Source organism: Cherax quadricarinatus, chromosome 61 (genome assembly GCF_038502225.1).
Source record: "Cherax quadricarinatus isolate ZL_2023a chromosome 61, ASM3850222v1, whole genome shotgun sequence".
Lineage (NCBI taxonomy): Eukaryota > Metazoa > Arthropoda > Malacostraca > Decapoda > Parastacidae > Cherax > Cherax quadricarinatus.
In genome coordinates, this window is record NC_091352.1 from 9,809,740 (window position 1) to 9,837,644 (window position 27,905).

At 41.5% G+C, this 27,905-nt stretch overlaps 1 protein-coding gene across 1 annotated transcript in view; it reads right to left on the reverse strand.

Annotated features, from left to right (window-relative positions):
- The window catches only part of LOC128699370 (neurobeachin), a 485,949-nt gene that overhangs the window by 242,323 nt on the left and 215,721 nt on the right, over positions 1-27,905 (reverse strand). The window contains exon 2 of the mRNA XM_053792043.2: positions 13,736-13,786. Within this exon, the coding sequence (XP_053648018.1) occupies positions 13,736-13,786 (51 nt within the window). The remainder of the gene's footprint in view (positions 1-13,735; positions 13,787-27,905) is intronic.

Consider the following 27,905-nt stretch of genomic DNA (forward strand, 5'->3'; position numbering starts at 1 on the left):
ACAGAATGTACGTCGTTAACAAGTTACGGGGCCTGGAAATATGATTTGATCCCGCCAAACAACTCTGAGTACAATTAAGAGAGCACAAAAACACAAACGCAGTGCCAAGGAGTAAGCTTAGGCCGAGGGAAAGTAGGCCTAAGTGGAGGGCACAGTATAAGGTGCGAGGGCTTATTATCACAGCGACAGGCTACACATATCCGGGGGTGAGAGAATAGAGATTGGCAGGCAGAAAATTAGCCATCACGGTGAGAGGGAATACATCACCACAGCCACGAGGGAGATGAGAGAGGAGGTACTGAGTAGGGAACAGGGAAGTGGGACGAGCATGAGAGGGAAGGTGACTTAGGAAAAATAAGATAACCTGGGAAGAAGTAACTTGAGGAAGGACAGAAAATCTGAGAGAGGAGGTTGCATGGAGAAGGGATGACAACATGAGAAAGTAGTTGACTTGGGAATGAGATGATGATAATCTGAGAGATAATCGACGACCTATTAGAAGGAAAGAATATAATTTAACAAGAAAAAGCGAACCCGAAAGAACAGAGAGCGAGAGAGAGATAGATAAAAGAGGATAACGAATGGTGATAAGCTGTGGATGGCAGAAAACTGTACCTAGGAAAAAACATGGAAAAAATAGGAAAACAAACGATTTTAAGCGTAGGGTTTATTAACTTAGATATTCTATAAGTTCTGGGGATAATAATGAGCTATTTAATCATATTAGTACAGAGAACCATAAAATTCATTTTAATGAAGCTAATATATTTGTGTGTTGAGACATACAGCATATGATGAGGTAATCGTTAATTAAAAATATTCCTATTTTTAATACCCTAAATGAGAATTGAGCTATCAAATTTAAATTTCTCAAGCCTTTGAGACAAATGACCAATAAAAAGTAAGTACGATGCCTCAGCAAATCTCATGTTAGGCCGGCCGTCCCTTACGACTTTCATGATTTAATGCTAGATTAATTCCGATATGAAAAACTGTAGGAAAATACTCTTTCAGAAATGGAGTTATGGATGTAATAGCATGGTCATAGGTGAGCAGTGCTTCTAAACTCGTACGTTCTACTTTAGTCCTCATGTTTTAATGCACACCTGACCTATTGGAATAAATAGGGTCTTCCTACCAACTAATTTAGCACTGCCTGAAAAAGGTCTAATTTGATAAAAAAAAATATATGTTATTAATATATTGTTGAATGTGTGTTTAGTCAATTTAGTGACTTACAGGAGCAATATCTCCACTTACGTTTTGTTAGTGAGGGAAGGTGGCTATAAAAAAAAAAACCGTGCAGCTGATGTTACAGACGATGGTGCTTGCAGACTTTACTTGAATAAGACTGCTTGTCGTATGTATTTTATATATATATATATATATATATATATATATATATATATATATATATATATATATATATATATATATATATATATATATATGTCGTGCCGAATAGGCAGAACTTGCGATCTTGGCTTAAATAGCAACGTTCATCTTCCCATATAGGACAAGCGAAAATTTGTGTATGCAATAATTTCGCCAAAATCATTCTGAACCTAACGAAAAAAATATATTTCACTATGTTTGTTTGGTATTAAATTATTGTAAACAGATCTAAAATGTATTTAGTTGGGTTAGGCTAAAATAAATTGCTCTTGTTATAATAAGGTTAGGTAAGTTTTCTAAGATTCTTTTGGTGTAAAATTATAAATTTTTACATCAACATTAATGAAAAAAATATATCTTTAAACGTATAAGAGAAAATTTCAGAAAGGACTTAATTTTAAATGAGTTCTTGCTAATTGACCAGTTTTACATATTCGGCACGACATATATATATATATATATATATATATATATATATATATATATATATATATATGTATATATAAAATTAATGAAGCATTAGACAAAACAGGATTTTTAAAGAAAGCACTTAGAAAAGGATGAGTTGGTCAAATTAAGTACTGTAACGGAAAATACAAATGCTTTCATATGACGCTAATGACGATCATAATTATAAGAAAAAGACGAACACAAAATCTGAAGCTAGAAGAAGAAAAGGAGAAGGAAGAGGAGAAGGAAGAGGAGGAGGAAGAGGAGGAGGAAGAGGAGGAAGAGCAGCACCACCACCACCACTACCAGCAGCAGCAGCAGCAGCACCACCACCACCACTACCAGCAGCAGCAGCAGCAGCACCACCACCACCACTACCAGCAGCAGCAGCACCACCACCACCACTACCAGCAGCAGCAGCACCACCACCACCACTACCAGCAGCAGCAGCACCACCACCACCACTACCAGCAGCAGCAGCACCACCACCACCACTACCAGCAGCAGCAGCACCACCACCACCACCACTACCAGCAGCAGCACCACCACCACCACTTGCATTAGCGAAAGGTAAATGAGGAAAATAAAAAAAAGGAGAAAGAGAAGTAAAAAAATACATAAAATGTGAAGCCAATAATGAAAAAAGCCTGACATTCCAGAACCATAAATTAGATTAGTAATGAAAGGAAAAGACGATAAAATTTCTGCGGGAGACAGAAAAGAATAAAAATGCGAAAATGGCAAGTAATGAGAACTGAAGTATGAAGGAGCCAGAGGAAGATGACGAGGGAGATTATACAAGAGAAAAGAAGAAAGGAAGTGGCAGGAGGGAAGAGGCAGAGGAATATGAAAGATGGAAGAGGTAGGCGAGATGAGGAAAAAGTTTGAGTGAAAGGATATTTGACTATGAAGGATGTCTTGAAGCTCAAGAGTGGTTTTCTTAAGACCTTTAAAGTTGGCCTACAGTAGTCTGACACAACTTTCGCTGACAGAGTAGAATAAACCTTCAGAGTCGAACCTGAACAATAACATAGACATGGGAGGGAAGTGGGCGGCCACTCACTGAGAGGCAGTAACTTTTAACTGCCTGATGTAAGCTGTAGTGACATCTTCGTCAGCAAACACAGGAATTATGGGGCCCGATTAGGGAAGGGGGATGGAGATATGCAAAATTCCTGCAACAGGGTTCTTACTGGCAAATTATATCTTTAATTCTAACTTCAACAGTAGTTATTCACGTTTTTATTTTTTTTATTAAACATGAACAATTCATTAAAGGATTAATGCTTTTGAAAATTAAATTTTTGTATAAATTAATACTTTCGAAACACACGAATTGTAATTATAATAAAAAATGAAATTTCCTGAAAATGCATAAAAACCTAAGAAAACTGTAAACGTTGCTAAATATCAAGGAAGGGAGGCGAGAGGAGGTGGCAAGTCAGAAAAGGAGGAGGAGGAGGTGGAGGAGTTAAGAGGTGGAGGGAGGTGAATGTTTACAAGAACCAGAGAGGTCGAGAGAAATGTGGAGAGAGAGGGAGAGGGAGAGGGAGGGAGAGGGGGAGAGAGGGGGAGAGAGGGGGAGAGAGGGAGAGAGAGGGGGAGAGAGAAGTAGAGAGAGAGGTAGAGAGAGAGGTAGAGAGGTAGAGAGGTAGAGAGAGAGGTAGAGAGGTAGAGAGAGAGAGAGAGAGAGAGAGAGAGAGAGAGAGAGAGAGAGAGAGAGAGAGAGAGAGAGAGAGAGAGAGAGAGAGAGAGAGAGAATATCCTAGGTGTAAAATTTGATTCCAAAATGTCTATGGAGAATCACGTGGTCAGTCTTGCAAGTCAGGCAGCCAACATGTTAACAGCATTATGGTGCATCTCGTATCTGCTTGACAACAGAGGCTGCAAAGCTCATGTACGAGGCAGCTCACCTTGAATATGCTCCACTTTCTTGGACTGCCTGCAATCCATCTCATCTGCGACTTCTGGACACAATAGAGAACTGTGGAAGGGCACTTATCTCTTATGTGGACCCAGTTTCGATGGATCTGTCATCTCAACAGAGCCTTCAACATCAGAGAGATGTTCGTAGTTTACTGTTATCTTCAAAGCCAATGTTATCAGTATCACACCTGGCTTCACTCTGCGGTCAGTGAGACGACAGTTTTTATGCCACAAGACGGACAGAAAGCAATACCCACTATGGCTGTTCCCTTATAAAAATGAACACTTTTTCCTAGAATGACCCGTGTTCGTTCAGTATTCCAACATTAATGAAGTAAATTCAGGTAAACAAATGAAATCTTTGGTTCAAAATCGGTTACTACTTCATCCTGTTTCTTATTTGTACGCTGAATAAAAACTGATTTACTTATTTATATGCTGTATAGAGTTGTTTATAAATCACTTCTGGCAGTGAAGATCATTGAAATTACCTCATTTTGGCACATACTTATTAACAATATATTTGTATTTAAATCTTCCTCTCAGTTTTGTGGGTTATTGCACTATACATGTTGAACGTTATATATTCTTTAATGAAAGAAATTATATTCTCTCTGCATGTAATATGAAACATTTTCAAGGCCACACATACATATAGCACTTAAAAATGTTAGGGAAGGCTTTTTAATAATGAGGTAAGAAACAGCTCTTAGCTTGTAAAACAACGTAGAATGTCCTAGACTATCATTGGACCACTGATAAACACACACACACACACACACATTATATATATATATATATATATATATATATATATATATATATATATAGCCACAGGGGGTGGAAATCTTTAGCTTAAGTACTTTCACACTTAACAGTGCATCAGTGCAGTGTTGCAAGGCTGCAACTGAAGTATACCTTTGAAGAGTTTCGAGAGTTTATCTACCATCTGAGCCCAGTCATGGGCCAGGCTCGTCTGGTGCTTGCCTGGTCAACCAGGCTGTTGCTGCTGGAGGCCCACTGCACCACATATTAATCACAGCCTAGTTGATGTGGCACCTGGTGAAGATACTTGTCCAGTTTCCTCTTGAAGGCTTCTACACTTGTTCCAGCGATGTTTCTGATATCTTCTGGTAAGATGTTGAATAGTCTGGGACCCCGGATGTTGATACAGTGTTCCCTTTTTGTCCCCACAGCACCCCTGCTCCTCACTGGGTTTATTTTATACTTTCTCCCATATCTCTCACTCCAGTATGTTGTTGTGGCAGTGTGCAGATTCGGGACAAGGCCCTCGAGTACTTTCCAGGTATATATTATCATTGTTAAATTAGACACATGTGCAACTCTTGGGTATCTTTATTGAGGAAACGTTTCGCCACATAGTGGCTTCATCAGTCCATACAAAGGATAAACTTAAAGAACAGGAGGAGAATGAGGTAATCAGTCCCTCAACCTTGAGTCGATGTGGTCAGTCCATCAATCTTGAATAGAATACGGCATATGAGTGGATCTTAATACTTGGGAATTCTTCGCTTGCCTAACCCTTGGGCACGACCTACTTCCACATTGGACAAATGTGACGACTGCTGCACCTCTCCTGCCATACGGTTTATAAGCTGCTTCTCCGCTCATATGCCGTATTCTATTCAAGATTGATGGACTGACCACATCGACTCAAGGTTGAGGGACTGATTACCTCATTCTCCTCCTGTTCTTTAAGTTTATCCTTTGTATGGACTGATGAAGCCACTGTGTGGCGAAACGTTTCCTCAATAAAGATACCCAAGAGTTGCACATGTGTCTAATTTAACGTGTCGGTTCTTTGAACCATTCATCTACAATATATTATCATGTATCTTTCTCGTCCGCTACAATGTGTACATGTTCAAGACTTGAAGGTGTTCCCAGTAGTTTAGGTACTTTACTGCCTCAATGTGAGCCGTAAACGATCTCTGTATTTGTTCCAGCTCCATTATTTCTCCTGCTTTGAAAGGGGATGTCAGCAATGAGCAATATTCTGAATGAGGGGGCACTAGTGATTTGAAGAGTGTCACCATCGGCATTATTTCCCTTGTTTTTAAAGTTCTCAATATCCACCCCGTCATCTTCCTGGCTGTCGTGATCTCTGTCTTGTTATGGTCTTTAAAAGTAGGGTCACCTGATATAATTATTCCCGTTTCTTTTACGTGTTCCTTACGTTCTATTTAGTGACCCTCTCGAGTTTTGTATATAGTGTTCCTTTTGAGTTCTTCATTCTTTGCATGCCTACCTGAGGGTAAGTTTTTCTCAGAATAGCGCAGAGTGGGCCTGTCGTCTCCTCCTGGCTCGCTTAGAATGTGACCGGCAGTCAGCGTCACACCCACCACTGCCACCATCCCCCAATATGGGCTAAGAGGGTTTTGAGAAGTCAAAAATTGTGAAATTAGAAGATATAAAAGTCTGCCCCAAGCTTTTTCTAACTGCTTAGAACAGGTCCCGTGACTTGAGAAAATGTTTCTAAGTGGATATTGTATATATGGATTGATATTATTCTGTGTAACCTATTTAATTAAGAAAAGAAAGGAAATGTGTTCTTTGTCCTTTTAAATGTTCTGTTCCCCAATGTTCTCAAGGGTACTGAGGCGTATCCTATGTATTGTCTATTCTTTTCAGTATCGATTATGCCTTACTTGGCATAATAATCAAGATGCTTGATTTCTTGTTGTTTGAGCATAGACAATAATTCATGTTAACATTAACTTGAAAATAAATGGGTGCAGGGTTTCCTTAATTTTCCTGCTACGGTAAGAGATTAATTTTCTATCATTAACCCACATTGGTCTCTTGCAAGGAAGTGGCGTGACTTCTGACGCACGATGGTCATCTGTTTCCAATTAAATTGTTGATCAGAAGCAAGAGACTATCAGCCCCTCTGAAGGGCGGAGTCCCTCAGGGGGCTGAAAGGGCTGATACCCCCCTTCCTTGAGAAAATTTCTCCACATGCATTCCGAGGAAAAAAGATGTGAAACAATCAAGAGGGAAGCGAGAGAGAATAGAGGGAAGCGAGAGGAATAGAGGGGAGCGAGAGGGAATAGAGGGAAGCGAGAGGGAATAGAGGGAAGCATGAGGGATTAGGGGAAACGTAAGGAAATACAGTGGACCCCTGGTTATCGTAATTAATCCATTCTAGATAGTGTGACTAAAACTGAATTTGACGATATCTGAATTCATTTTCCCCATAAGAAATAATGTAAATCCAATTAATCCATTCCAGACACCCAAAAGTATTAAAAAAATAAGTTTTAAATGAAATATACATTTACCTACACAGAAAACAACGAGACATGAAAAATAAACAGTAATAACATGACACTTACCTTTATTGAAGACTTGTTGATGTATAGAAGAGGGGAGGAGGGGAGAGGATGGAGTAGTTACTATTGTTTGGAAGGGGAATCCCCTTCCATAAAGACTTCAGGTACCAAGTCCTTTTCCGGGGTTACTCCCTTTCTTTGTTCTTTCATGCCACTAGGACCAGCTTGAGAGTCACTGGACCCTTGTCGCTCAAAAAATTGTTCCAGAGAGCTCTGTTTCTGGCGTTTCTTTAAAATTTCCCCAAAATGGGTCACGACATTGTCATTGTAAATGTTGCCAACACGCCCTGCAACAGCTTTGTGATGGGTGATGCTCATCCATAAATGTTTGGGTATCACTCCACTTTGCACAAATGTTCTTAATCTTTGAAGAAAGCACCTTCCATCTCTCTTCCTCCTCCTCCTCTGAAGCTATTTCCTGTGCTGTGGTCTGTTGCTGTTGCAGATGAAGGACTTGCAACTCTTCAGTGGTTAGCTCTTCCCTGTGGTCCTCCACCAACTCTTCCACATCCTCGCCACTCACCTCCAACCCCATGGAATTCTCCAATGATACAATACTTTCCACAACTGCCATAGGCTCTTCAGGGTCAGCCCCAAACCCTTCCGAATCCCTCTCTTAGATACATTCTGGCCACAATTTTTTTCCAAGCAGATTTCAAAGTTCTGGAAGTCACTCCGTCCCAAGCCTTACCTATAAGATTTATGCAATGGAGGATACTAAAGTGATCTTTCCAGAACCCTCTTAGGGTCAATTCAGTGTCCGACGTTATGTCAAAGCACTTTTGAAACACTGCTTTGGTGTAGAGTTTTTTGAAGTTTGAAATTACCTGCTAGTCTATGGGCTGGAGAAGAGTGGTATTAGGGGGCAAGAACTTCACTGTGATGAAATGAAACTCCTCCACAATTTGCTCATCCAAGTCTGGAGGATAAGCAGAAGCAATGTCCAGTACAAGGAGGCACTTGAGTTCCAATTTATTTTCCAGGAGGTATTTCTTCACACTCGGGCCAAACACTTCATTGAACCAATCAAGAAAAATTTCCCTCGTGACCCCATGCCTTCCACATCACACACAATTTACTCTTGATGACACTGTTTTTCTTGAACACTCTGGAATTTTCAGAGTGATACACCAGTAAAGGTTTCACTTTGAAATCCCCACTAGCATTACTACAGAACATGAGAGTTAGCCTGTCTTTCATAGGCTTGTGTCCTGTGAGTGCCTTTTCTTCCTGTGTGATGTAGGTCGTCTTTGGGATTTTCTTCAAAAAAGAAGCCTGTTTCGTCACAATTGAACACTTGTTGGGGTTTGAATTGTTCAGCCTCAATGTACCCCTTGAATTCCTGAACATATTTTTCAGCCGCATATTTGTCAGAACTTGCAGCCTCGTCATGCCTTACCACACTGTGTATGCCACTACGCCTCTTAAATCTCTCAAACCAGCCTTTGCTGGCCCTAAATTCACTAATATCAGCACTAGTTCCAGGCATTTTCTTTATGAGATCATCATGCTACTGCCTTGCCTCTTCACAAATTATCGACTGCTAACCGTTATCCTGCTAACCGTTTTTCGTCGATCCACACCAACAACAACAGTGTCCACATCTTCGAGTATTTGCGATCTCTGTTTTGCAAGCATATTTGCACCTTTCGCAACAACAGCTTCCTTGATTTCCTTTTTCTTGGCCACGATGGAAGCAATGGTTGTATGGGGTTTCTTATACAGCCTGCCAAGCTCTGCCACACGTACTCCACTTTCATATTTTGCAATGATGTCTTTCTTGAATTCTATAGTGTTTCTCACCTTTCTTTGGGCCCATTGTGGATTATTTAGCAGTGGCAAGCACAAAAAGAAAGGAATATTATGAAATGTATCGTATGAACGTGTGGGGTGATAGTCACTCGCTGATAAACAATAGCAGACTGACTGTGAATGGTGTAGGATGGTGTGTGGGGCTGCTCGTATGCGTTTGGGACGAAGGACTATTACCTATTACCGAGGTAAATGACGATCACCGAACCAATATTTTGACAAAAAAAAATGTTACGATTACCGAATACAGGTCTCCCTCGACATTCCCGAGGGTTAGGGGATCAAGAACCTCGCAACTGTTGAAAAATCGTGAATGCTTGGAGCACAAATAAATATATTGTAGGGAAATATAATAATAGCGTTTACTTAGCTTAACAATACTACTTCCTTAACCTATTGAACCATGAACAATCATAAAACACATGAAAACATGGTAAACTACTGTACTGGTGCCAGCCCTTTGGTTAAGATGAGAAAGACTACAGAATTCAAGAAAGAACTCGTAGCAGAGTACTAAAGTGGAGGAGGAAGAGAGAGAGTGGGAATTGTGCCTTCTTCAGTGATTCTACGATATGTACGATACTAAAGCAGCACGAGTCGATAAAGGCTATGGTGCCTGCCAGCGAAAAAGTGTAGCATTAACAGTGTAGCAAGTAAGTAAAGCGATTAATCGATAGAAAAAGGACAGCATGAGCCTAACTCTTCCAATGTTGTTGGAGTTATATAGGGCAACTGACAACACCGCCGTCTCTAGTCTCTACCACCTTTGCTGCCGCCTTCACCACCATGTACGGCTTATGTTTTCAGTAGCCCTTATACACCCAATAGCACTCGTGACATACTTAATGACGTATTTTATTCATTCTAGAGTATATGTCATGTTTCTATGTTATTAATATTGTTTATTATGCCATATTAGATTAATTGTGATAGATAAATAATCCGTAGAGTTGATATTTGTGTCATATTGAAGGACTATCTTGTCCTATCTCCAAACAAACTCTGCCACTGCCACAATTCTATAACATATGTAATGACATATTTAAAATATGATTGGGCAGCTGGGAATTCACGAATGTTCGAAGCCCGCGAAAACGCGAGCTGAGGGAGACCTGTATTACGAAATCCGACGACTACGATATCCAGGGGTCCTTTGTAGAGGGAAGTGAGAGAGAATAGAGGGAAGCGAGAGGGAATAGAGAGAAATGAGGGGAAATAGAGGTAAGCAAGAGGGAAGAGAGGTAAGCAATAGGGAAGAGAGGTAAGCAATAGGGAAGAGAGGTAAGCAATAGGGAAGAGAGGTAAGTAAGAGGGAAGAGAGGTAAGCAAGAGGGAAGAGAGGTAAGCAACAGGGAATAGAGGGAAGCAAGAAGGAATAGAGGAAAGCGTGAAGGAATAGAGGGAAGCGTGAGGGAACATAGGGAAGCGCGAGGGAACAGAGGGAAGCGTGAGGGAACAGAGGGAAGCGTGAGGGAACAGAGGGAAGCGTGAGGGAACAGAGGGAAACAAGAGGAAACAAAAAGTGACACATGAACGAAAATAAAAGGCAGAAAAGTATTTTTTGAGTAAATATGCAGAGAAAGAGAGAAAACACGAGGAAGAAGTGGAGGAACAAGAAGGAGACGACAAATGAAGAAACAAAAATGCAGGTGAGAACTGAAAAAAAATAATGAAATGACAAAAAGACAAACGAAAGTAAAGGATATAAAATCAAGTAAGAAAGGGCAATAAAGAAACAAGGTGACGAGAGAAAAGATAAGAAATATAATGGAAAAGTTAAGAGGCATTGAAGAGGGGGTGAAACAGAGGTGATGCATACGCGGAGGGAGGAAACCATAAACTAGTGATGAATGAGATGAAGAAACGAAGTAAAATGAACATGATTCAAGGAAAAATGACCGATGGGTGGAAGACTGAAGAATTAAATAAGAGACAAAAGCAAAGAGGTATGATCATTAGTATGCTGAAGAGGAAAATAAACTCGTAGAGAGTTAGAGCGAGTCAAATTCCCTCCCTCTAAATGGTAACGAAAACCTCACTGCATCATTAAAGTATCTGTGTAAGTAGCACTGAGAGAGAGAGACCTGTAACTGAAATATTAGCGCATATCAGTAAGCATCTTGGACGAGAGAGCTGAGGCTGCTATGGCACTGCTCCATTTGAGAATTATTATGATTCAACCAATCTCTGGCTTTCACTGTATCTGCACTGTTGTGCTTTAGTCGTTAGGGCGCCTGAAATTAATACTCCGAGATCTTTACTCTTTTTTTCTGAGATATGACAAGTACTGACTGCGTTTTGCATCCTGCATTCGCTTTTATGAGGATGGGAGAGAGAGAGGATAGGGGGGAGCAGGGAGTGACGTCAAATATTAATATGCCATGTGAACAAAAAATACGAAGTGGAGAACATGATCCACTAAATCAATTGTCAACATATTCACGTCATCAGTAACGAAGAGTTCTACAAAACCAATTGAGAGGGACAGAACAGAAAAATGGCGAGTTCCAAACAAGTGGTGACAGAGAAAAAGAGAAAGGAACTTAATTAAAGAGAGAGGGAACAAAGGCACGAACTAGAGTTGACATGGCCCAGATGGTGAAGTAATGAAACTACAAACAGCAGAACGGAGAGAGAGATGACATGAAAAGTAAATGAAGGAGAGATAGAATTGATGAGAGGTGTGGGTATGGTGGGACAGTGTGTGGCGGGGTGGGGTTGTGTTGGGGTGAAGTGTGGTGGTGTGTAGTGTGGTGGTGTGTAGTGTGGTGGTGTGTAGTGTGGTGGTGTGTAGTGGGACAAAGAGTGTAGTATGGTGGAATGTTGTGGGACTCCTTTTGATGTGGGATTGGATGAGGCGTATGCAGGGGACGTAACTGGATGAGGTGAGGGTGAGGTGTGTCAGTGAGGAGAGAACACGAACAGGTAACAGATGAAACACAAATGACATACCTGTAACTGGCTTCGAAGAGATTTTCTGCTCGGTCAGTTCGGCCTGAAGCTAGACTTTCCAGATGACAGCCTCATCAGCCAGGTTTTTGCTACCTTCAGCCAGCAGGCCATTATATGTTAACACATGATTTGATTACCATTTAGAAAAAAAGTGCTTAGTGCTCAGAGAGCGAGCCGTGAGATAGTAACTAAAACTGGAATGACAAAAAAAAAAAAACTAACGAGGGATTGCCTAGTTTACCTGGGGTCGCTTCAGACCAGGGCTCCTGGCTGCTGGACTGATCGATCAACGTTCCCAGTGCCGGCCGCCAGCAGTTCAACGTATGCACCACAACGCGGCTGATCAGAAACTGCTTTGAGGAAAATCTCGAGTTCCCTCTTTAAGGCAGCTAGGGGTTTGTAATCTCTTGGTATTTCAGTGTATTCATCGAAGGAGGCACTGATATAAAAAAAATAGCTTGTGAGGCCAAAACATACAGGATGAGATTGAAATAGCTTGAATCCATGCTTGAGGCTCACTGATGTGCTCGGGCTGGGAAGAAACATGGCTTGTGAACCAGGCTTCCCAATTTTGAGGCATCTGTGGCCGAGTGGATAAGAGTGTCACTTGGGAACCTCGCCCTTCCCTACGTAAGTGGGATCGAATCCTGCTGACTGCGATCTGTCTTTGTATATACCCGCCTGCTTCTGCGAGGATATTTTTTTAATACCAAGTTTGGAAGCAATAAGAATAATTTTAAGATACAAATCTATAATCACAAAGCAATGGTGCTATCCATCCTGAATATTTTGGCATTTCAAAAATGTATACGACAAACATTAAAATACCACATATTAAAAAGATTATTCACAGTTTAATTCAGAAGCACCTAAATTAGAAGAGAACTAAATTTTAAATACACAGTTTTATTTTTGCAAAATATTACTAACAACATTATACTTCCTGGAAAAAAATAATTTGTTATTCTAAGATTTAGGCATACAATAACGTCTAAGATTAAAAGCAGCCATCCTAAAAGGAAGGTAAGCAATCATAGATAAAACAATTCATACTACTGAATTATGAAGAATTAGACTCGTGTGCAACACCTAGGTATCTTTATTTGTAGACGTTTCGCCATCCAGTGACTATAAATACATGGACAAAATGTGAAGAAAGTAGAACTATATACAAAAGATGAGGTAATCAGTCCCTCAGCCTTGGAGCTGAATAGCACCGCAGTCTTAAAGACTACGATGCTCTCCACCAACTGCAAGGCTGAGGGACTGATTTCCTCATTTATAAACAGTCCTAAATTCTTCACATAATGTCCTTGTACTGTACTGATAAAGCTACTGGATGGCGAAACATTTACAAATAAAGATACCTAGGTGTTGCACATATGTCTAATTCTTCATCTTGTCTGTATTGTATAACATTCATGTACTACTGAATTAATTTAATATTAAAGTCATCTAAAAGCAACATAGCGAATACGGCGTACACTGGTGTCAAGCAACCTCAAATAAAACTTACTTATTCACTACTGTAATAAAACAATAGTCATTATATAATCGCTAGGAAAGAAAAAGTAATCTAGTCAAAGAAATTTGATAAAAAAAAAGGCAAGCCATTATCCTTCATAAATATAAAAAGCATCCAATAACATTATATAAGAAACACCATGAAATCAAACAATCCTAAGGAAAAAAATAAGCCATACTCCTTCAAGAATTTAACACATCACCGAATACTAAGGGTCAGCACGAAAAAAAAAATACATAGTAAGAAAATCCAAGGGGTAAAAAAAAACTTAGACCTTCACTGAACACAGAAATGATGCAATATACATCCCTGAGGAACCAACCTTTAGGCCAGGCCCGCTGGGGCTCTGAGGTGGAAGAGATCGCGCTACAATCTGGAAATGAATAGAAACTCACTGAAACACTCGTCCACCAATGTCCCGCACACTCCCACAATTTCTGATCCGCGACCTTTATTCCATTCCACAATGACATTTTGTCAATTAATTGTAACTAGAATGATTTACATATTTCCTGTCACTTATTATTATTACAGGTAAAATTACAGGAAAGGCACTGTGTAAATTAAGAATACTATCACCACTAGTTTTCAGCCATCTATCCCCATGCAAGTAACACCCATAGTGAGCCGCAAAAATTTGCACTTTTACCACCCCTAACTCCTGCACTCTACAGGATATTTATACTGCAGATATCTGCTCTTCAGCAGGTTTTGGTGCCTTTACTACCGTTGCATGACTTACCTGTGACCGGTTTCAAAGGTTCTTCTACCCTCGCAGCCGGGCGTGAGGGCCAGGCTTCCCTGTTGGCCGCCTGGTCAACTATGCTGTTGTTGCCAGTAACCCGGACACCTCCACAGCCCTCACAAACAGGCTGATTAGGTACTTGTAGGAGATTTTAATTGTTTCCTACTGAAAATTTCTACCCTCGTCCTTCTCTCTCTCCCACTGATATCTTGCTATTCGTTTAGTTGTTCCATCTCGTTCAGGACCAATTTCTACCAGCCATTAATTCGCTTTCATCCTTCCCCGATTTTCTCTATTGGTTGAGAGTTCCATGCAGACGCAGCACTATTGCTACTTCCGCTAACTCACTCCAACTTTCCGCCTGAGCCCACATGTTTTACAGTTATTTTTTCCTTCCTTTTCCCCGAGCAGCTCAGCAATATTCGTGCTATTTAAGGCATGAATATTCAAATTCAGGATTCATTCATGCTTACTACTAGTACAATACTGCTGATAGTGTGTTCCTGCTACTACTGGCAACCCTCCTGCCACTCACACTCACTCATGAACACTGGTACACTACACTACACTACACACAGTCCTCTCCACTGACACCACCACACACTCCTTTGATATACCTTTATACCTTTGAAGAGTTTCAAGAATTTAACTACTCTCGGAGCCCGATCATAGGTCAGGCTCGTCTGGTGCTTGCCTGGTCAACCAGACTGCTGCTGCTGCTGCTGGAGGCCCGCTGCCCCACATATCCACCACAGCCTGGTTGATCTGGCACCTGGTGAAGATACTTGTCCAGTTTCCTCTTGAAGGCTTCTACACTTGTTCCAGCCGTGTTTCTGATATCTTCTGATAAAATGTTGAATAGTATAGGACACTCTTACACTATTCTCTCCAACACTGACATAACCCCCCCCCCCACACACACACTCCCTTGCACTGTTCTCTCCAATACTGACACCACCACCACACTCACTCACACTGTTCTCTCCAACAATGACACACCAAACACACTCCACCACTGCTCTCACCAATACCTGGACACCACACAGTCTACACTACTGCACTCCTGCCCTTCACACACCCTCCCTGTATCCCATTTACTATCGTAACCACCAATTCTCTTGTTCACGCACTATTTTTTTTCGGATCACATCTTTCCACACAGCTAGTATCCTGTTTGTATTTCTGTGTTTCCAAACGTGATATCCTCCAGCTTGCTAACGCGTTCACTCTCAACCACGTTCTGCTTACAGATGCCAACTGCTTTCTTTGCCAAAAGTCTGACCCACTAGAAACCAGGCCGCGATTACCGAACGGAGGATCAAGCCCTACGCATTGAACTGAATGGCTCACAAAGCTTAATACTTAATAAAAAACGATCTACAACAATATGGTCTTGAGAACTGTTCATATACTGTCGTAATAACACCCTGGAGTTTTATCCCTTCGAGGGAGGTTGGTAACCTGGTGATACCAGTAAGTGGATCATCATCCAGAGAATTAGACCTATCTTCCACTTCCTTGGATCAAATGTGATTTACTCCCATTCCCAGGGTTTTGTAATCCCTGATTTAATAATCTGTATTTTTACAGTGAACTCCCGTACATATATGTACCCTTGATGAGTTCCGACAGTTTTTCTACTCCCGGAATCCGGCCATGGGCCAGTCTCGCCTAGTGTTTGTCTGGTCAACCAGGCCGTAGCCCTTACATTTTCGTTCTTTCCATCTGCCGCCCTATTCTCTGCTACAACACATATAACACAACTCCACATTTTAAACAGTCACTTTACTTTTTCCCGACACTAAACATTACCTTACAATTTCCCTCCCTCTCTTCTTGATCCCAGTACTCTCTTCACCAGTTTCCTGCTAGTCATCACGCGCTACTCCCTCCCATATTTGCGCTGGTTTCCCTCTTCATAACCGTTGATGTCTAGTGTTTACAGGTGGAGTCTGTTAGCTTTAATTTTTTTTAAGGGGGATGGGGTACGTGGCGTGGGTCGACACTGGCGAGCTTGGAGAAAGGACACCTTGCATTAATGAACCTTTTTTTAAACCAGTGCGGAAAACATCTTTACTGCAATATCTGAATGAAACTTTCCAGGTCTGTATTATTTTAGTGAAATTTCCCTGAATTGAATTATTTTTGCTTTCCTAAACTCTCATTTTATTTTTGCTGAAACTATTCCCCCCCCCCTTCTTCCTTAATGCAACACCTCTATTCTGACTGTCCCCCTTCCTTATTCCCCAGCAACTATATTCTATTAACTGTCCACTGCACAATATTCCAATATTTTATATTCGACACTGACAAGAAAATAAATCACAGCATCGTAACATCCTGTGCAGATGACACTAGAATCTCTGTGAGAGATCTGTCGAAGACGGCGAATCTTCAAGTCTTCCAGTGGGCCTCAGACAACAATGTGATGTTTTACGAGGATAAGTTTCGATCGTTTTACTATGAAAGAACGAAGGAAATAAAGACTGTAACGGAGTAAGGGAAAACTCAAATCGCTCAATAGAACGAAAGTCCCATGTGCGAGACTTAGGGGTAATGATATTGAAAGATCTCACATTCAAGCATCGCAACAATGTTACCAATGTTATCGCAAGGAAAATGATAGGCTGGATAACTAGAACTTTCAAGGCATGAGACGCTGAACCAGTGATGATACTCTAAGTTGCTTGTTCTCTCAAGGCTGGAATACTGATACATTCTGACGGCTACCTTCAAGGCAGGCGAGACTGAGCTGAAAAACGTACAGAGAACCTTCACTATTCATACGCACTCAATCAAGCATCTGAGCTACTGGAAATGCCTGGAGTTTCTTCAACTGCATTCCTTGAAATATATAATACTTATTACCTGGAAATCCTGGAGGGACTGGTTTAAACCTGAACTTAGAAATTACTCCATATGACAAGAGAATTGGCAGATGACGCAAAATACCTCTACCAAACACTGGGGCGCGACGAGTAAACTAAGAGAGAACTTCGATGAGTGTCAGAGGTCCCCGACTCTTCAATGCCCTCCTTCCGTGCATAAAAGAAACTACCAACAAGCCTCTGAAGGTCTTCAAGAGGGAACCGGACAAGTTCCTAAAATAGTGCTTGACCAGCCGGGCTTTGGTTCGTACGTTGGACTGCATGCGGCCAAGCAGTAAGACTTGTTGATCAGGGCTTGATCCTCCAGGACTGATCTAGAACCAGGCCACGGGGGCGATGACCCCCGGAAACGTCCTTCAGGTAGCACCTCTATTCTCATACCAAAGTTCCAGGGTAAGTACATATTGTGTCTGCAGTTATTACATATAGCCCCTATGGCAGCCCACACAGGATTATGTTTTCCAACCCTGTTCAATGGCTAAGTCAATTTTAAGTAAATATGCCAGCAATACAGCCCATGAAGGCATTATAAAAAAAATAATTTACTGTCATGAAGCATAATTTTATTCCAATGGTAGGTATAATAGATAAGCCCATCCTATTGGTTACGACTCACTGAGTTGAGAACTTCAACAAGTTCACGTTCACTATCCAACGACAATGTTATTTCGAGGGACAACTGATAACGCTCTTCAGCGGGAGAACAGGACATGGAAGATAAGCATTCTGTGCCATCCTAACGAAAATGCTAACAGCAAATACAAGATGCAGAACAAACCTGGGGTAGAGTTTCGACGTGTAGAATTTTTGCCAGTAAGGATTTTAAAAATCTCTACACAGAGCTAAACGTTGTCCCAATAATATGTTCTGCAACTTATCTTTAGCTTCATACTTGTTGGCAATAAGCCATTTCACCCAGAAATAAAATAGTCTGAACACAAAACACGTAAGAAAATTTCAAATTCTTTACATAGAGAGACTTCCACCACTACCCTTATCTGCACGGAGTTGCTGAACACCACAAATGAGGTAGTTGAAGTTCTATCATTAAAGATCGAGAACCAAAACCTAGTCACTGTGGTTGTATACAAGCCACCAGATGCAACCTCACAACAGTTCAAGGAACAGCTACTGAAAATCGATTACTGTTTGGAAAACCTTCCAGCTCCATCCCCAAACATCTTACTGCTTGGTGATTTCAACCTAAGGCATACAAAATGGAAGAATGTAGCAAATAATGTTATAGCTGAAACAATCCCCGGAGGTAGCGCAGATGAAAGGTCACACACACATGAGCTACTAAGTCTCTGTGAAAAACACACCTTAAGCCAGCAGATAGTGGAGCCAACAAGACTAGAAAACACACTTGACCTTATCTTCACAAATAATGAGGACCTGATAAGAGACATAAGAATATCAAAAACAACTAATTCCGATCACAATCTAATCAAAGTCCAGACGTACATGCATAGGGGTCCTGAACAGCAGAATGCATGTACCTGTGAAGGTGTCTTCACAAAATACAATTTCAACAACAAGAACATCAACTGGGACCAGGTAAACCATGTCCTAAACGAAACATGTTGGGAAGATGTCTTAAATGACATGGATCCAAACCAGTGCCTTGAAAGGATCAACTTCCTGGTAGCCGAAGCATGTTCTAGGCATATTCCCCTAAGAAAGAAGAAGAGCAGGAGTAAACTGGAGAGAAAAAGACGCTCCCTCTACAGAAGACGACGAAGAGTCACTGAGCTCCTCAGGAGTGCTAGAATATCTGATACACGAAAGGAGGCGCTGACCAGGGAAGTGGAAACTATCGAACTTAAGCTAAATGACTCTTACAGGAACCAGGAGAGGCAAGAGGAGCTTAAAGCTATTAGTGAAATTGAAAGAAATTCAAAATATTTCTTTTCATATGCCAAAAACAAGGCAAATACCACATCTAGTATCGGGCCCTTACTCAGACAGGATGGGACTTACACAGATGACAAGGAAATGAGTGAAATATTGAAATCCCAGTACGACTCTGTGTTTAGTGAACCACTAATCGGTCTGAGGATCGACGACCCAAATGATTTCTTCATGAATGAGCCTCAAAACTCCATAAATGTATGCCAGATTTCCGACATTACCCTAACTCCGATAGATTTCGAAAAAGCCATTGACAACATGCCTATGCACTCAGCCCTGGGCCCAGACTCGTGGAACTCTGTTTTCATTAAGAACTGCAAGAAACCCCTCTCGCATGCCCTAAGTACACTATGGAGGAGGAGCTTGGACATGGGTGAAATTCCACAGTCACTTAAAACAACGGATATAGCCCCACTCCATAAAGGTGGCAGCAAAGCATTAGCTAAGAACTATAGACCAATAGCTCTGACGTTCCACATCATAAAAATCTTAGAAAGAGTGCTAAGAAGCAGGATTGCAAATCACCTGGATTCCCAAAATCTGCACAATCCAGGGCAACATGGGTTCAGGGCAGGTCGCTCCTGCCTCTCACAACTACTGGATCACTATGACATGGCCTTGGATGCACTGGAAGAAAATCAGAATGCAGATGTAATATACACAGACTTTGCAAAAGCATTTGACAAATGCGATCATGGCGTAATAGCCCATAAAATACGTGCTAAAGGAATAACTGGGAAAGTGGGGAGATGGATCTTCAACTTCCTAACAAATCGAACACAAATAGTAGTGGTCAACAGAGTTAAATCGGAGGCTGCCATAGTGAAGAGCTCTGTTCCACAAGGCACAGTACTCGCCCCCATCTTATTCCTTATCCTCATATCAGACATAAACAGAGATATACACCACAGCACCGTATCATCCTTTGCGGATGATACTAGGATCTGCATGAGGCTGTCATCTGCTGAGGACGCGGTTAACCTCCAAGAAGATATAAACAAAGTTTTCCAGTGGGCAACGGTAAACATTATGATGTTCAATGAGGACAAATTCCAACTACTCCGTTATGGAAAACTGGAGGAGATAATAACTAGAACAGAGTATACTACTGACTCCGGCCATACAATAGAGCGGAAAACTAATGTAAGGGACCTGGGAGTAGTAATGTCTGATGATCTCACTTTCAAGGATCACAACAGTGCCACGATCGCACGTGCAAAGAAAATGATAGGATGGATAATGAGAACTTTCAAAACGAGAGATGCCAAGCCCATGATGATCCTTTTCAAATCACTTCTCTCTAGGCTGGAATACTGCTGTACATTAACATCTCCATTCAAAGCAGGTGAAATCGCAGATCTAAAGAGTGTACAGAGATCCTTTACTGCACGTATAAGTTCTGTCAAGCACCTTAACTACTGGGAACGCTTGGAAGCACTTGACTTGTACTCGTTGGAACGCAGGAGGGAGAGATATATCATAATCTACACTTGGAAAATCTTGGAAGGAATGGTCCCAAATCTGCACACAGAAATCACTCCCTACGAAAATAAAAGACTGGGCAGGCGATGCAAAATGCCGCCAATAAAAAGTAGGGGCGCCATTGGTACACTAAGGGAAAACACCATAAGTGTCCGGGGCCCAAAACTGTTCAACAGCCTCCCATCAAGCATTAGGGGAATTGCCAATAAGCCCCTGGCTGCCTTCAAGAGAGAGCTGGACAGATACCTAAAGTCAGTGCCGGATCAGCCGGGCTGTGGCTCGTACGTTGGACTGCGTGCGGCCAGCAGTAACAGCCTAGTTGATCAGGCCCTGATTCATCGGGAGGCCTGGTCATGGACCGGGCCGCGGGGGCGTTGATCCCCGGAATAACCTCCAGGTAACCAGGTAACCCGGAATCCGACGCCATGATTCCCCTCGGATGAACAGGAGGAAAAAAATCCATCTACTGAAGAACACGTTGAATAAAATTCAAGCTGGGCTATAATCGAATTTTTAAGTGAGGTTAGAGGGTGAGGGTGTGGGAAGTAGGCAGGGTGTTTGCTCTACAAGACCCGTCTCCCACTTTGATTACTTGGCTCTCGAGTTGGATAGCCTTACACGCCCACCCGTTACCCTGTCGCTAACAGTAGGGGCGAGGGGAGAGCGGCTGGCTCCTACGTTAACATGGGAAAGCTCGCTGCCAGTTTAACAGGGAAGGCTTACTGTCACGTTTATAGGGAAAGCTTGCTGCCACGTTAACAGGGAAAGCATGCGCCCACTTTAAGAGGGAGAGCTTGCTTCCACGCTTGCTATTACATTAACAGGGGAAACTTAATGTGATGTTAAGAAGAGTTAGCATGAACTGTGGTAAGAACCTCTGTAAGAACCTACGATTCTTACAGAAGACTGCGAACTGCAGAAACCAAGAGACTGACAGGTCGTCAACCAAGAGGCTTGGTCTGAGATCCAGCACAAGGGCGATGATCGTAAAATTATTTACATGTGTTTCTAAGTAACAAGCATTATCTCCTTTAGGTATCGCCTAGGCACACGTGCAGTCTCTATGCATCTACCTAAGCACTAAGTGCAGTCTCCACATTATCTCCCAAGACACATACAGCCTACAGCTATACAGGTATCTCCCATGGTACACAATCAGCCTCCAGGTATCTCCCCAACACTTGTAGTCTGTAGGTATCTAGATATCTTCCCAACAGGTGCAGTCTCTAGGTATCTCTCTCAGCACTCACGGGCTCTCTCCCATGTCTCTCCCAGGTCCACACCCAAGACATCGTCATCAATCGATGCCGCCTACCATTGCCAAGTCTTATCTCAAACGCCTTTATCTTGACTTCAGTCTTTATTGCCAAATGATTCTACAAACATTTCTTTCCAAAGTTGGGTCATTTTAGCAAATACTACTTTAACGAGTTACAGCTTCAATGACAGTCGTTACTTCTGATCATTTATCTTTAAGGACCACTGCTCCGTCAGACATTAAAACAGAGTAAAAATACCAGCTCGATGGAAACACACAAACGTAGTGTAATGAAATCCTTTAGTGATAACGTTTCGCCCACAAAGTGGGCCTTTTCAAGTCACAAACAGGTTTCATCTAGGTTTCTCTGTGACTTAGAAATGCCCAATGGATCAATAAAGGATCTCATTACAATGCGTTTGTCTATTTCCATTAAATTATGTCTGTAGTCACATACGCACTTATTTCCAATGGAAAACATTATTCAGCTCACTCCTCTCACACTCTTAAATTTATCCCTTATTTTACCTAACTCACTAAACTCTGCGTTGCGTACAATTTCTTGACAGATTCATTCCATTGTTAATTACGAACTATATCGTTCAATTATGATTTACATCGAGTTTTATCAAATATAATTGAAAAAAAAAAACAGGTATATACGTAACGCAAGGTACAAAACAGGATATCATCAGAAAAATGCTGCTGCACATAGCCTAACATCACAATCCTTTAATTAAAAACATGTAGTAAAAAATAGGGGCCTCGAATGGCTAATACTCTATGGTGAAAGATATATAACAGTTGGACTTGGTGTGATAACCACCAACAGTTTGGTTGATCAGAACACCCGCCGGGAAGCCTGATTTGGAACCGGGCTGAGGGAGCGTTGAACCTCGGAACAATCTTCAGGTAGTTACCACACACTGCGAGCGAAAATTTACTGTGGCAATAAATCGGCGAAAATCAATCTCATAATAAAATTCACATTTTATACACTAAATGTTCAAGATTAGATTAGGTTGCTAAATTACCTCAAAAATCTAAATAGTTGCAGCTTTAAACAATTTAAGTTTAGTGTAGTGCCCTGTCTGTCCTCATTTCACATTTTTGAGATCATTAACTTGTATTGCCAAAGTTGCTTAAATAATGACTATTATCCATTATAATTGGTTCCTGATCAGCAAGGCTATAATTTTTACGTTGAACAGCGTGCTGCTATCATCAATAGCTTGATAGGTCAGGCTATCAATCACGTGGCCATGTTAAGGTCCAGGTCCCAGGCGCAATACGTTTGAAATTATCAACAGGTGGGTAGAAACATTTGTACCAGCCAGGCAAAAGGCCTCATCATCTAGTACCTTACGGCGGAGAAAAGGCAGATACGGGTATAAACACCGCCCACATAAAAGATATCACCCTCTCTTTCCTCCTGCGTTATCGCGAGAGCCAAAAATATTTGTTAAACCTGACTCGAGTGGGGGAATAGCAGTGGTTGAGGGCGGCCCGTTTGTTTTTGTGACAGGTTAAGGCCCAGACTGGAGAGGACTTTCACCAGGCCAGGGGGGACCTGTGCCCTCCCCAAAAAAAAACTTTCCCCGCAATCCTCTCAGTTTTATACTACCATAATTCACTAGCTGCATATAGCAGCACTCTGTTAGTTACGCAGAGCCAATAACAAAAATTGTCATGTTTGCGTATATACAATTAAATTTAAAACGCATGTCAGTATTTTTGCGTATCCTCACTAACAGCCAAATTTTCTTCCCTGTGGAGTTTATAAACTTGCAGACACAAAAGAACATGCACAGTACACACATATGTGCACATTCATATGTAAATGACTGGAGAGTGGGAATGATTGGATGTGGGGACCTTTCTGAACATGTGCCTTTTGAACACTGCAGACGGTGGCTGCAGTTTCAAGGAAAATGTCTTCTGAAGCGGGTTTATAGTATAATGACCCCATTCACTGGTGCCTTTGGTCACATTACCGGGCATCGCCAGCATCGTTGGCTTACCAGTCCTGAATATCCCCTTTGTAAAACATTAACATTGCATTAAACTTGTAGAGCTACAGCGTTCTGTTCTTATATGTCTTGTCAATGTCCGACATTTATTACACGATTCATATTAGCTGAACCTAGACTTGCTACATGACGTCAAGCTCCAAACTAAACCCTAGTCAATTTGAATCCAGAAACGACCAGAAATACATCATTTGGAATACTGTCCAGTAACTAACATAACTAGTTCTTTTCAACAGAACCAAGAAACCAAATTCTCAACAGCTATTTAGGTGAATGAAAACCTAGAGCAGTAACAACAACAACAACAACAACAACAACGGGATAACGAAGTTCAGAGCCTCCCAGTATAACAGCCGCCATCACGCGAGGGACGCTACCCAATTTTGTCCTTTTATCTGCCAGGTCTCCGCAGCTGCACGCCATCCTTCTGACTCATCGAGGCACCAAGAGCTTGGTTGGTCAGGCTGTTGCTGCCATGTCAGGGACTTTCAGTGTCTTTCGAAATCGAATACAAGTAGACTCTAGGAAGACTCTTAACAGTCCAGCAACTTTGTACAGGTTGTGCACCAGTTTTTTTTTTTATATAACAGTCTGTGACAGAACCAACTAGAGGTAATAAACTGATTGATCTGATTTCAGCATAATAATTTTGATAATACGAATATTGAAGTAAGAGGTCCCATAGTTTCGCTCGGCAATTGCAATGGACTCAGGAAACGCTTGGCTAGTGTAGGATGAGATAACCTGTCCAATAAACACATAGGTAATGATCTTACACACATACATGTTGTAAAATGCAAATATGGCAATTTCCAAAATACTGTACAATATGCCCAAAGAAAATGTATTACCCATATGACAAAAAAAAATTAATCCCAAGTCGATGACCAGAGGACTAAAGTCTCTTAGATATAAGATATAAACAAAGTTTTCCAGTGGGCAACGATAAACAATATGATGTTCAATGACGACAAATTCCAACTACTCCGTTATGGAAAACTGGAGGAGATAATAACTAGAACAGAGTATACTACAGACTCTGGCCATACAATAGAGCGGAAAAATAATGTAAGGGACCTGGGAGTAGTAATGACTGAGGATCTCACTTTCAAAGATCACAACAGTGCAACGATCGCACGTGCAAAGAAAATGATAGGATGGATAATGAGAACGTTCAAAACGAGAGATGCCAAGCCAATGATGATCCTTTTCAAATCACTTGTTCTCTCTAGGCTGGAATACTGCTGTACATTAACATCTCCATTCAAAGCAGGTGAAATCGCAGATCTAGAGAGTGTACAGAGATCCTTTACTGCACGTATAAGTTCTGTCAAGCACCTTAACTACTGGGAACGCTTGGAAGCACTTGACTTGTACTCGTTGGAACGCAGGAGGGAGAGATACATCATAATCTACACTTGGAAAATCCTGGAAGGAATGGTCCCAAATCTGCACACAGAAATCACTCCCTACGAAAGTAAAAGACTGGGCAGGCGATGCAAAATGCCCCCAATTAAAAGTAGGGGCGCCATTGGTACACTAAGGGAAAACATCATAAGTGTCCGGGGCTCAAGACTGTTCAACAGCCTCCCATCAAGCATTAGGGGAATTGCCAATAAACCCCTGGCTGCCTTCAAGAGAGAGCTGGACAGATACCTAAAGTCAGTGCCGGATCAGTCGGGCTGTGGCTGTGGCCAGCAGTAACAGCCTAGTTGATCAGGCCCTGATCCATCGGGAGGTCTGTCATGGACCGGGCCGCGGGGGCGTTGATCCCCGGAATAACCTCCAGGTACCATCGAATTATCGCCCAATCATCGTAGCATCAATAGTAGAAAAACTATTACATTTAATAGTAGCAGATATAATTAGAGGCCATCCTGATGAACATAATCTGACTAATAAATCTTATCGTGGCTTTACAAAGGCGCCATTCTTCTCTAACAAAATTAGTTTGAGTGAAGAATTTGAGGCAGTAGATCATAAAGAATGTTGTCTACTAGGATTTTTAGCAAGAGTCCTACACAGAAGACTGATAAAGAAAGTGTCAGCATATGGTAGAGAGGCGCGGCTGACAATTAGGCAGTAGAGAAGTAATTGGGATACATAAGAACGAAGGAACACTGCAGAAGGCCTACTGGCCCATGCGAGGCAGGTCCAAGTCTCCTACCGGCTTAAGCCAATGCACCCAACCTAGTCAGGTCAGGTCACATTGACTTAAGGGAGGAACACGGCAACCGACCTGGTAGCACAAGCTATCAGGTCTAACTCACACCCACCCACATCTACTCATGTATTTACATGCAACAGTTGGTTATATTTACTGTAAAAATGCTTCACCTGCCCGGTAGGCTTCTTCCCTTAGTGGGCTTTGCAATCTCTTAACTGCTTCACCTGGCCTGTTCCTAGTAAGTCTCCATTATCGGCCATCTACTTTGGATTCACCAAGACTGATGGGTCGAACACCACCTTTTAAGACTAAGGACCTGATCTCAAATTTCTACTTCATGCCTTCCACCGCATCCAGTTTTAGTCTTTGTACAGGGTTGATTAAGACACTGGTTGGCGAAACGTCTCCACAGTAAAGATACCCAAGTGTTGCACACGTGTCTTGTTCATCTAGTATTTAATCTACTGCAGTGCTCCTCTGTTCATATATTCTTAATGCTTACTATTTTTCTTTCGAACTGATTTAACATTTAGCTTTAAGATAGCTCGGCTTGTTTAATCAACCATCTAATGAGGACAATATACACATCCAAAGATATGTATAAACAAAGTTTATTTTAATCCCTATTTAAAGACTAAAGAAAAGCTAGCGTCTGGCCAATAAGAAGAACGGCCGTACGACCCTCTACCAATATTTAGGCCAGGCCGTATGTACCTCTGGCCAAGACTGAGGGTAAACTTGGTGTGGCCTACCAGTTCCCCAGACTTGGTCAACCACACCCAGCCGTCCCTCACTGTCACCACCACACACCACAACCTGGACTCAAGATAATACGTTACAGCACCTTTTGCCTCTCAAACCGCTATAACGCTGCTAGTTCACTAATGATGTTTGGACAATTTTCCTACTTCACAACCTTTAATGGTAAAATAATTTGCTCAAGAGTATTTCCTGAAAATTTAAGAGCAGCACATCTTAAGACTCAAGTTTTGATTATTATAAACAAAGAAAATTTTGTTTATAAATATCTCTACAGACAAGATGAAAGATATGTGGTAATTTATACCTAAGTGTTAAAGGTATGGTAATGATCTCTTGATAACAAAATATTATCACAACTGTGAGAATTTACGTAGTTTTTCCTGATGCGGTATGGGAAGTTCTTCACAATTCCGGTAATGCACAAGAAGGGCGTACTCTGGACGCTTTAACATCACGAAAGCTAAATACGAGCTCTGTCTTAGTAAATGAGGCGATTTTTTTATTTTAGCTTTTACATTTTAGGTCAGGCTCACCTGTCAGATACATAATACCTGAAGGATATTTCTGGGGGTCAATGCCTCCGCGGCCCGGTCTCAGACCAGGCCTCCTAGAGGATCAAGGACGCACGCTGTCCAATGTACGAACCACAGCCCGAATGGTCAGAAACTGATTTTAGAAACTTGTCCACTTCTCTTTTGACCGCCAGAGGTTTGTTGGTAATTTCCCATAAAAATGAAGGGAAAGCGTTGTAATCAAGGACCACTTGATATGTATCGAGTTATCTTTTAGTGTATTCGTCAAACCCCTGCTTTTTAGTGGAGGTATTTTGCACCGTCTGCCAAGTCTTTCGTTACCTTTCGGAGTGATTTTGTTCAGATTTGGAACCACTACCTTCATGATTTTCTAAGTATATATTATTATTATTATGCATCTTTCTCACTAACGTTTCAAGGAATAGAGTTGAAGGGACTTCAAGCTTTCCCAGTAGATCAGATGTTTGAGTGTACACGGGCACCGATTACTCTATTAGATAAAATATTTTTTTGAAGTGGTTAACTTAAAAATGTATTATGGCTAATGAGGCGCCCATAAACCTTGCTAAGAGAAAGGTAACAGGGTACCTCGAGTGCAGTGATAGTGCATTCTGCTCACAACCATAAGGAGTCGATTATCTAACAGTAAATAGATATCTAAGCATTAGTCGACTGTTGTGGGCCGCCTCCCTTCAAGAGGGTCTTTGATGCTGGTG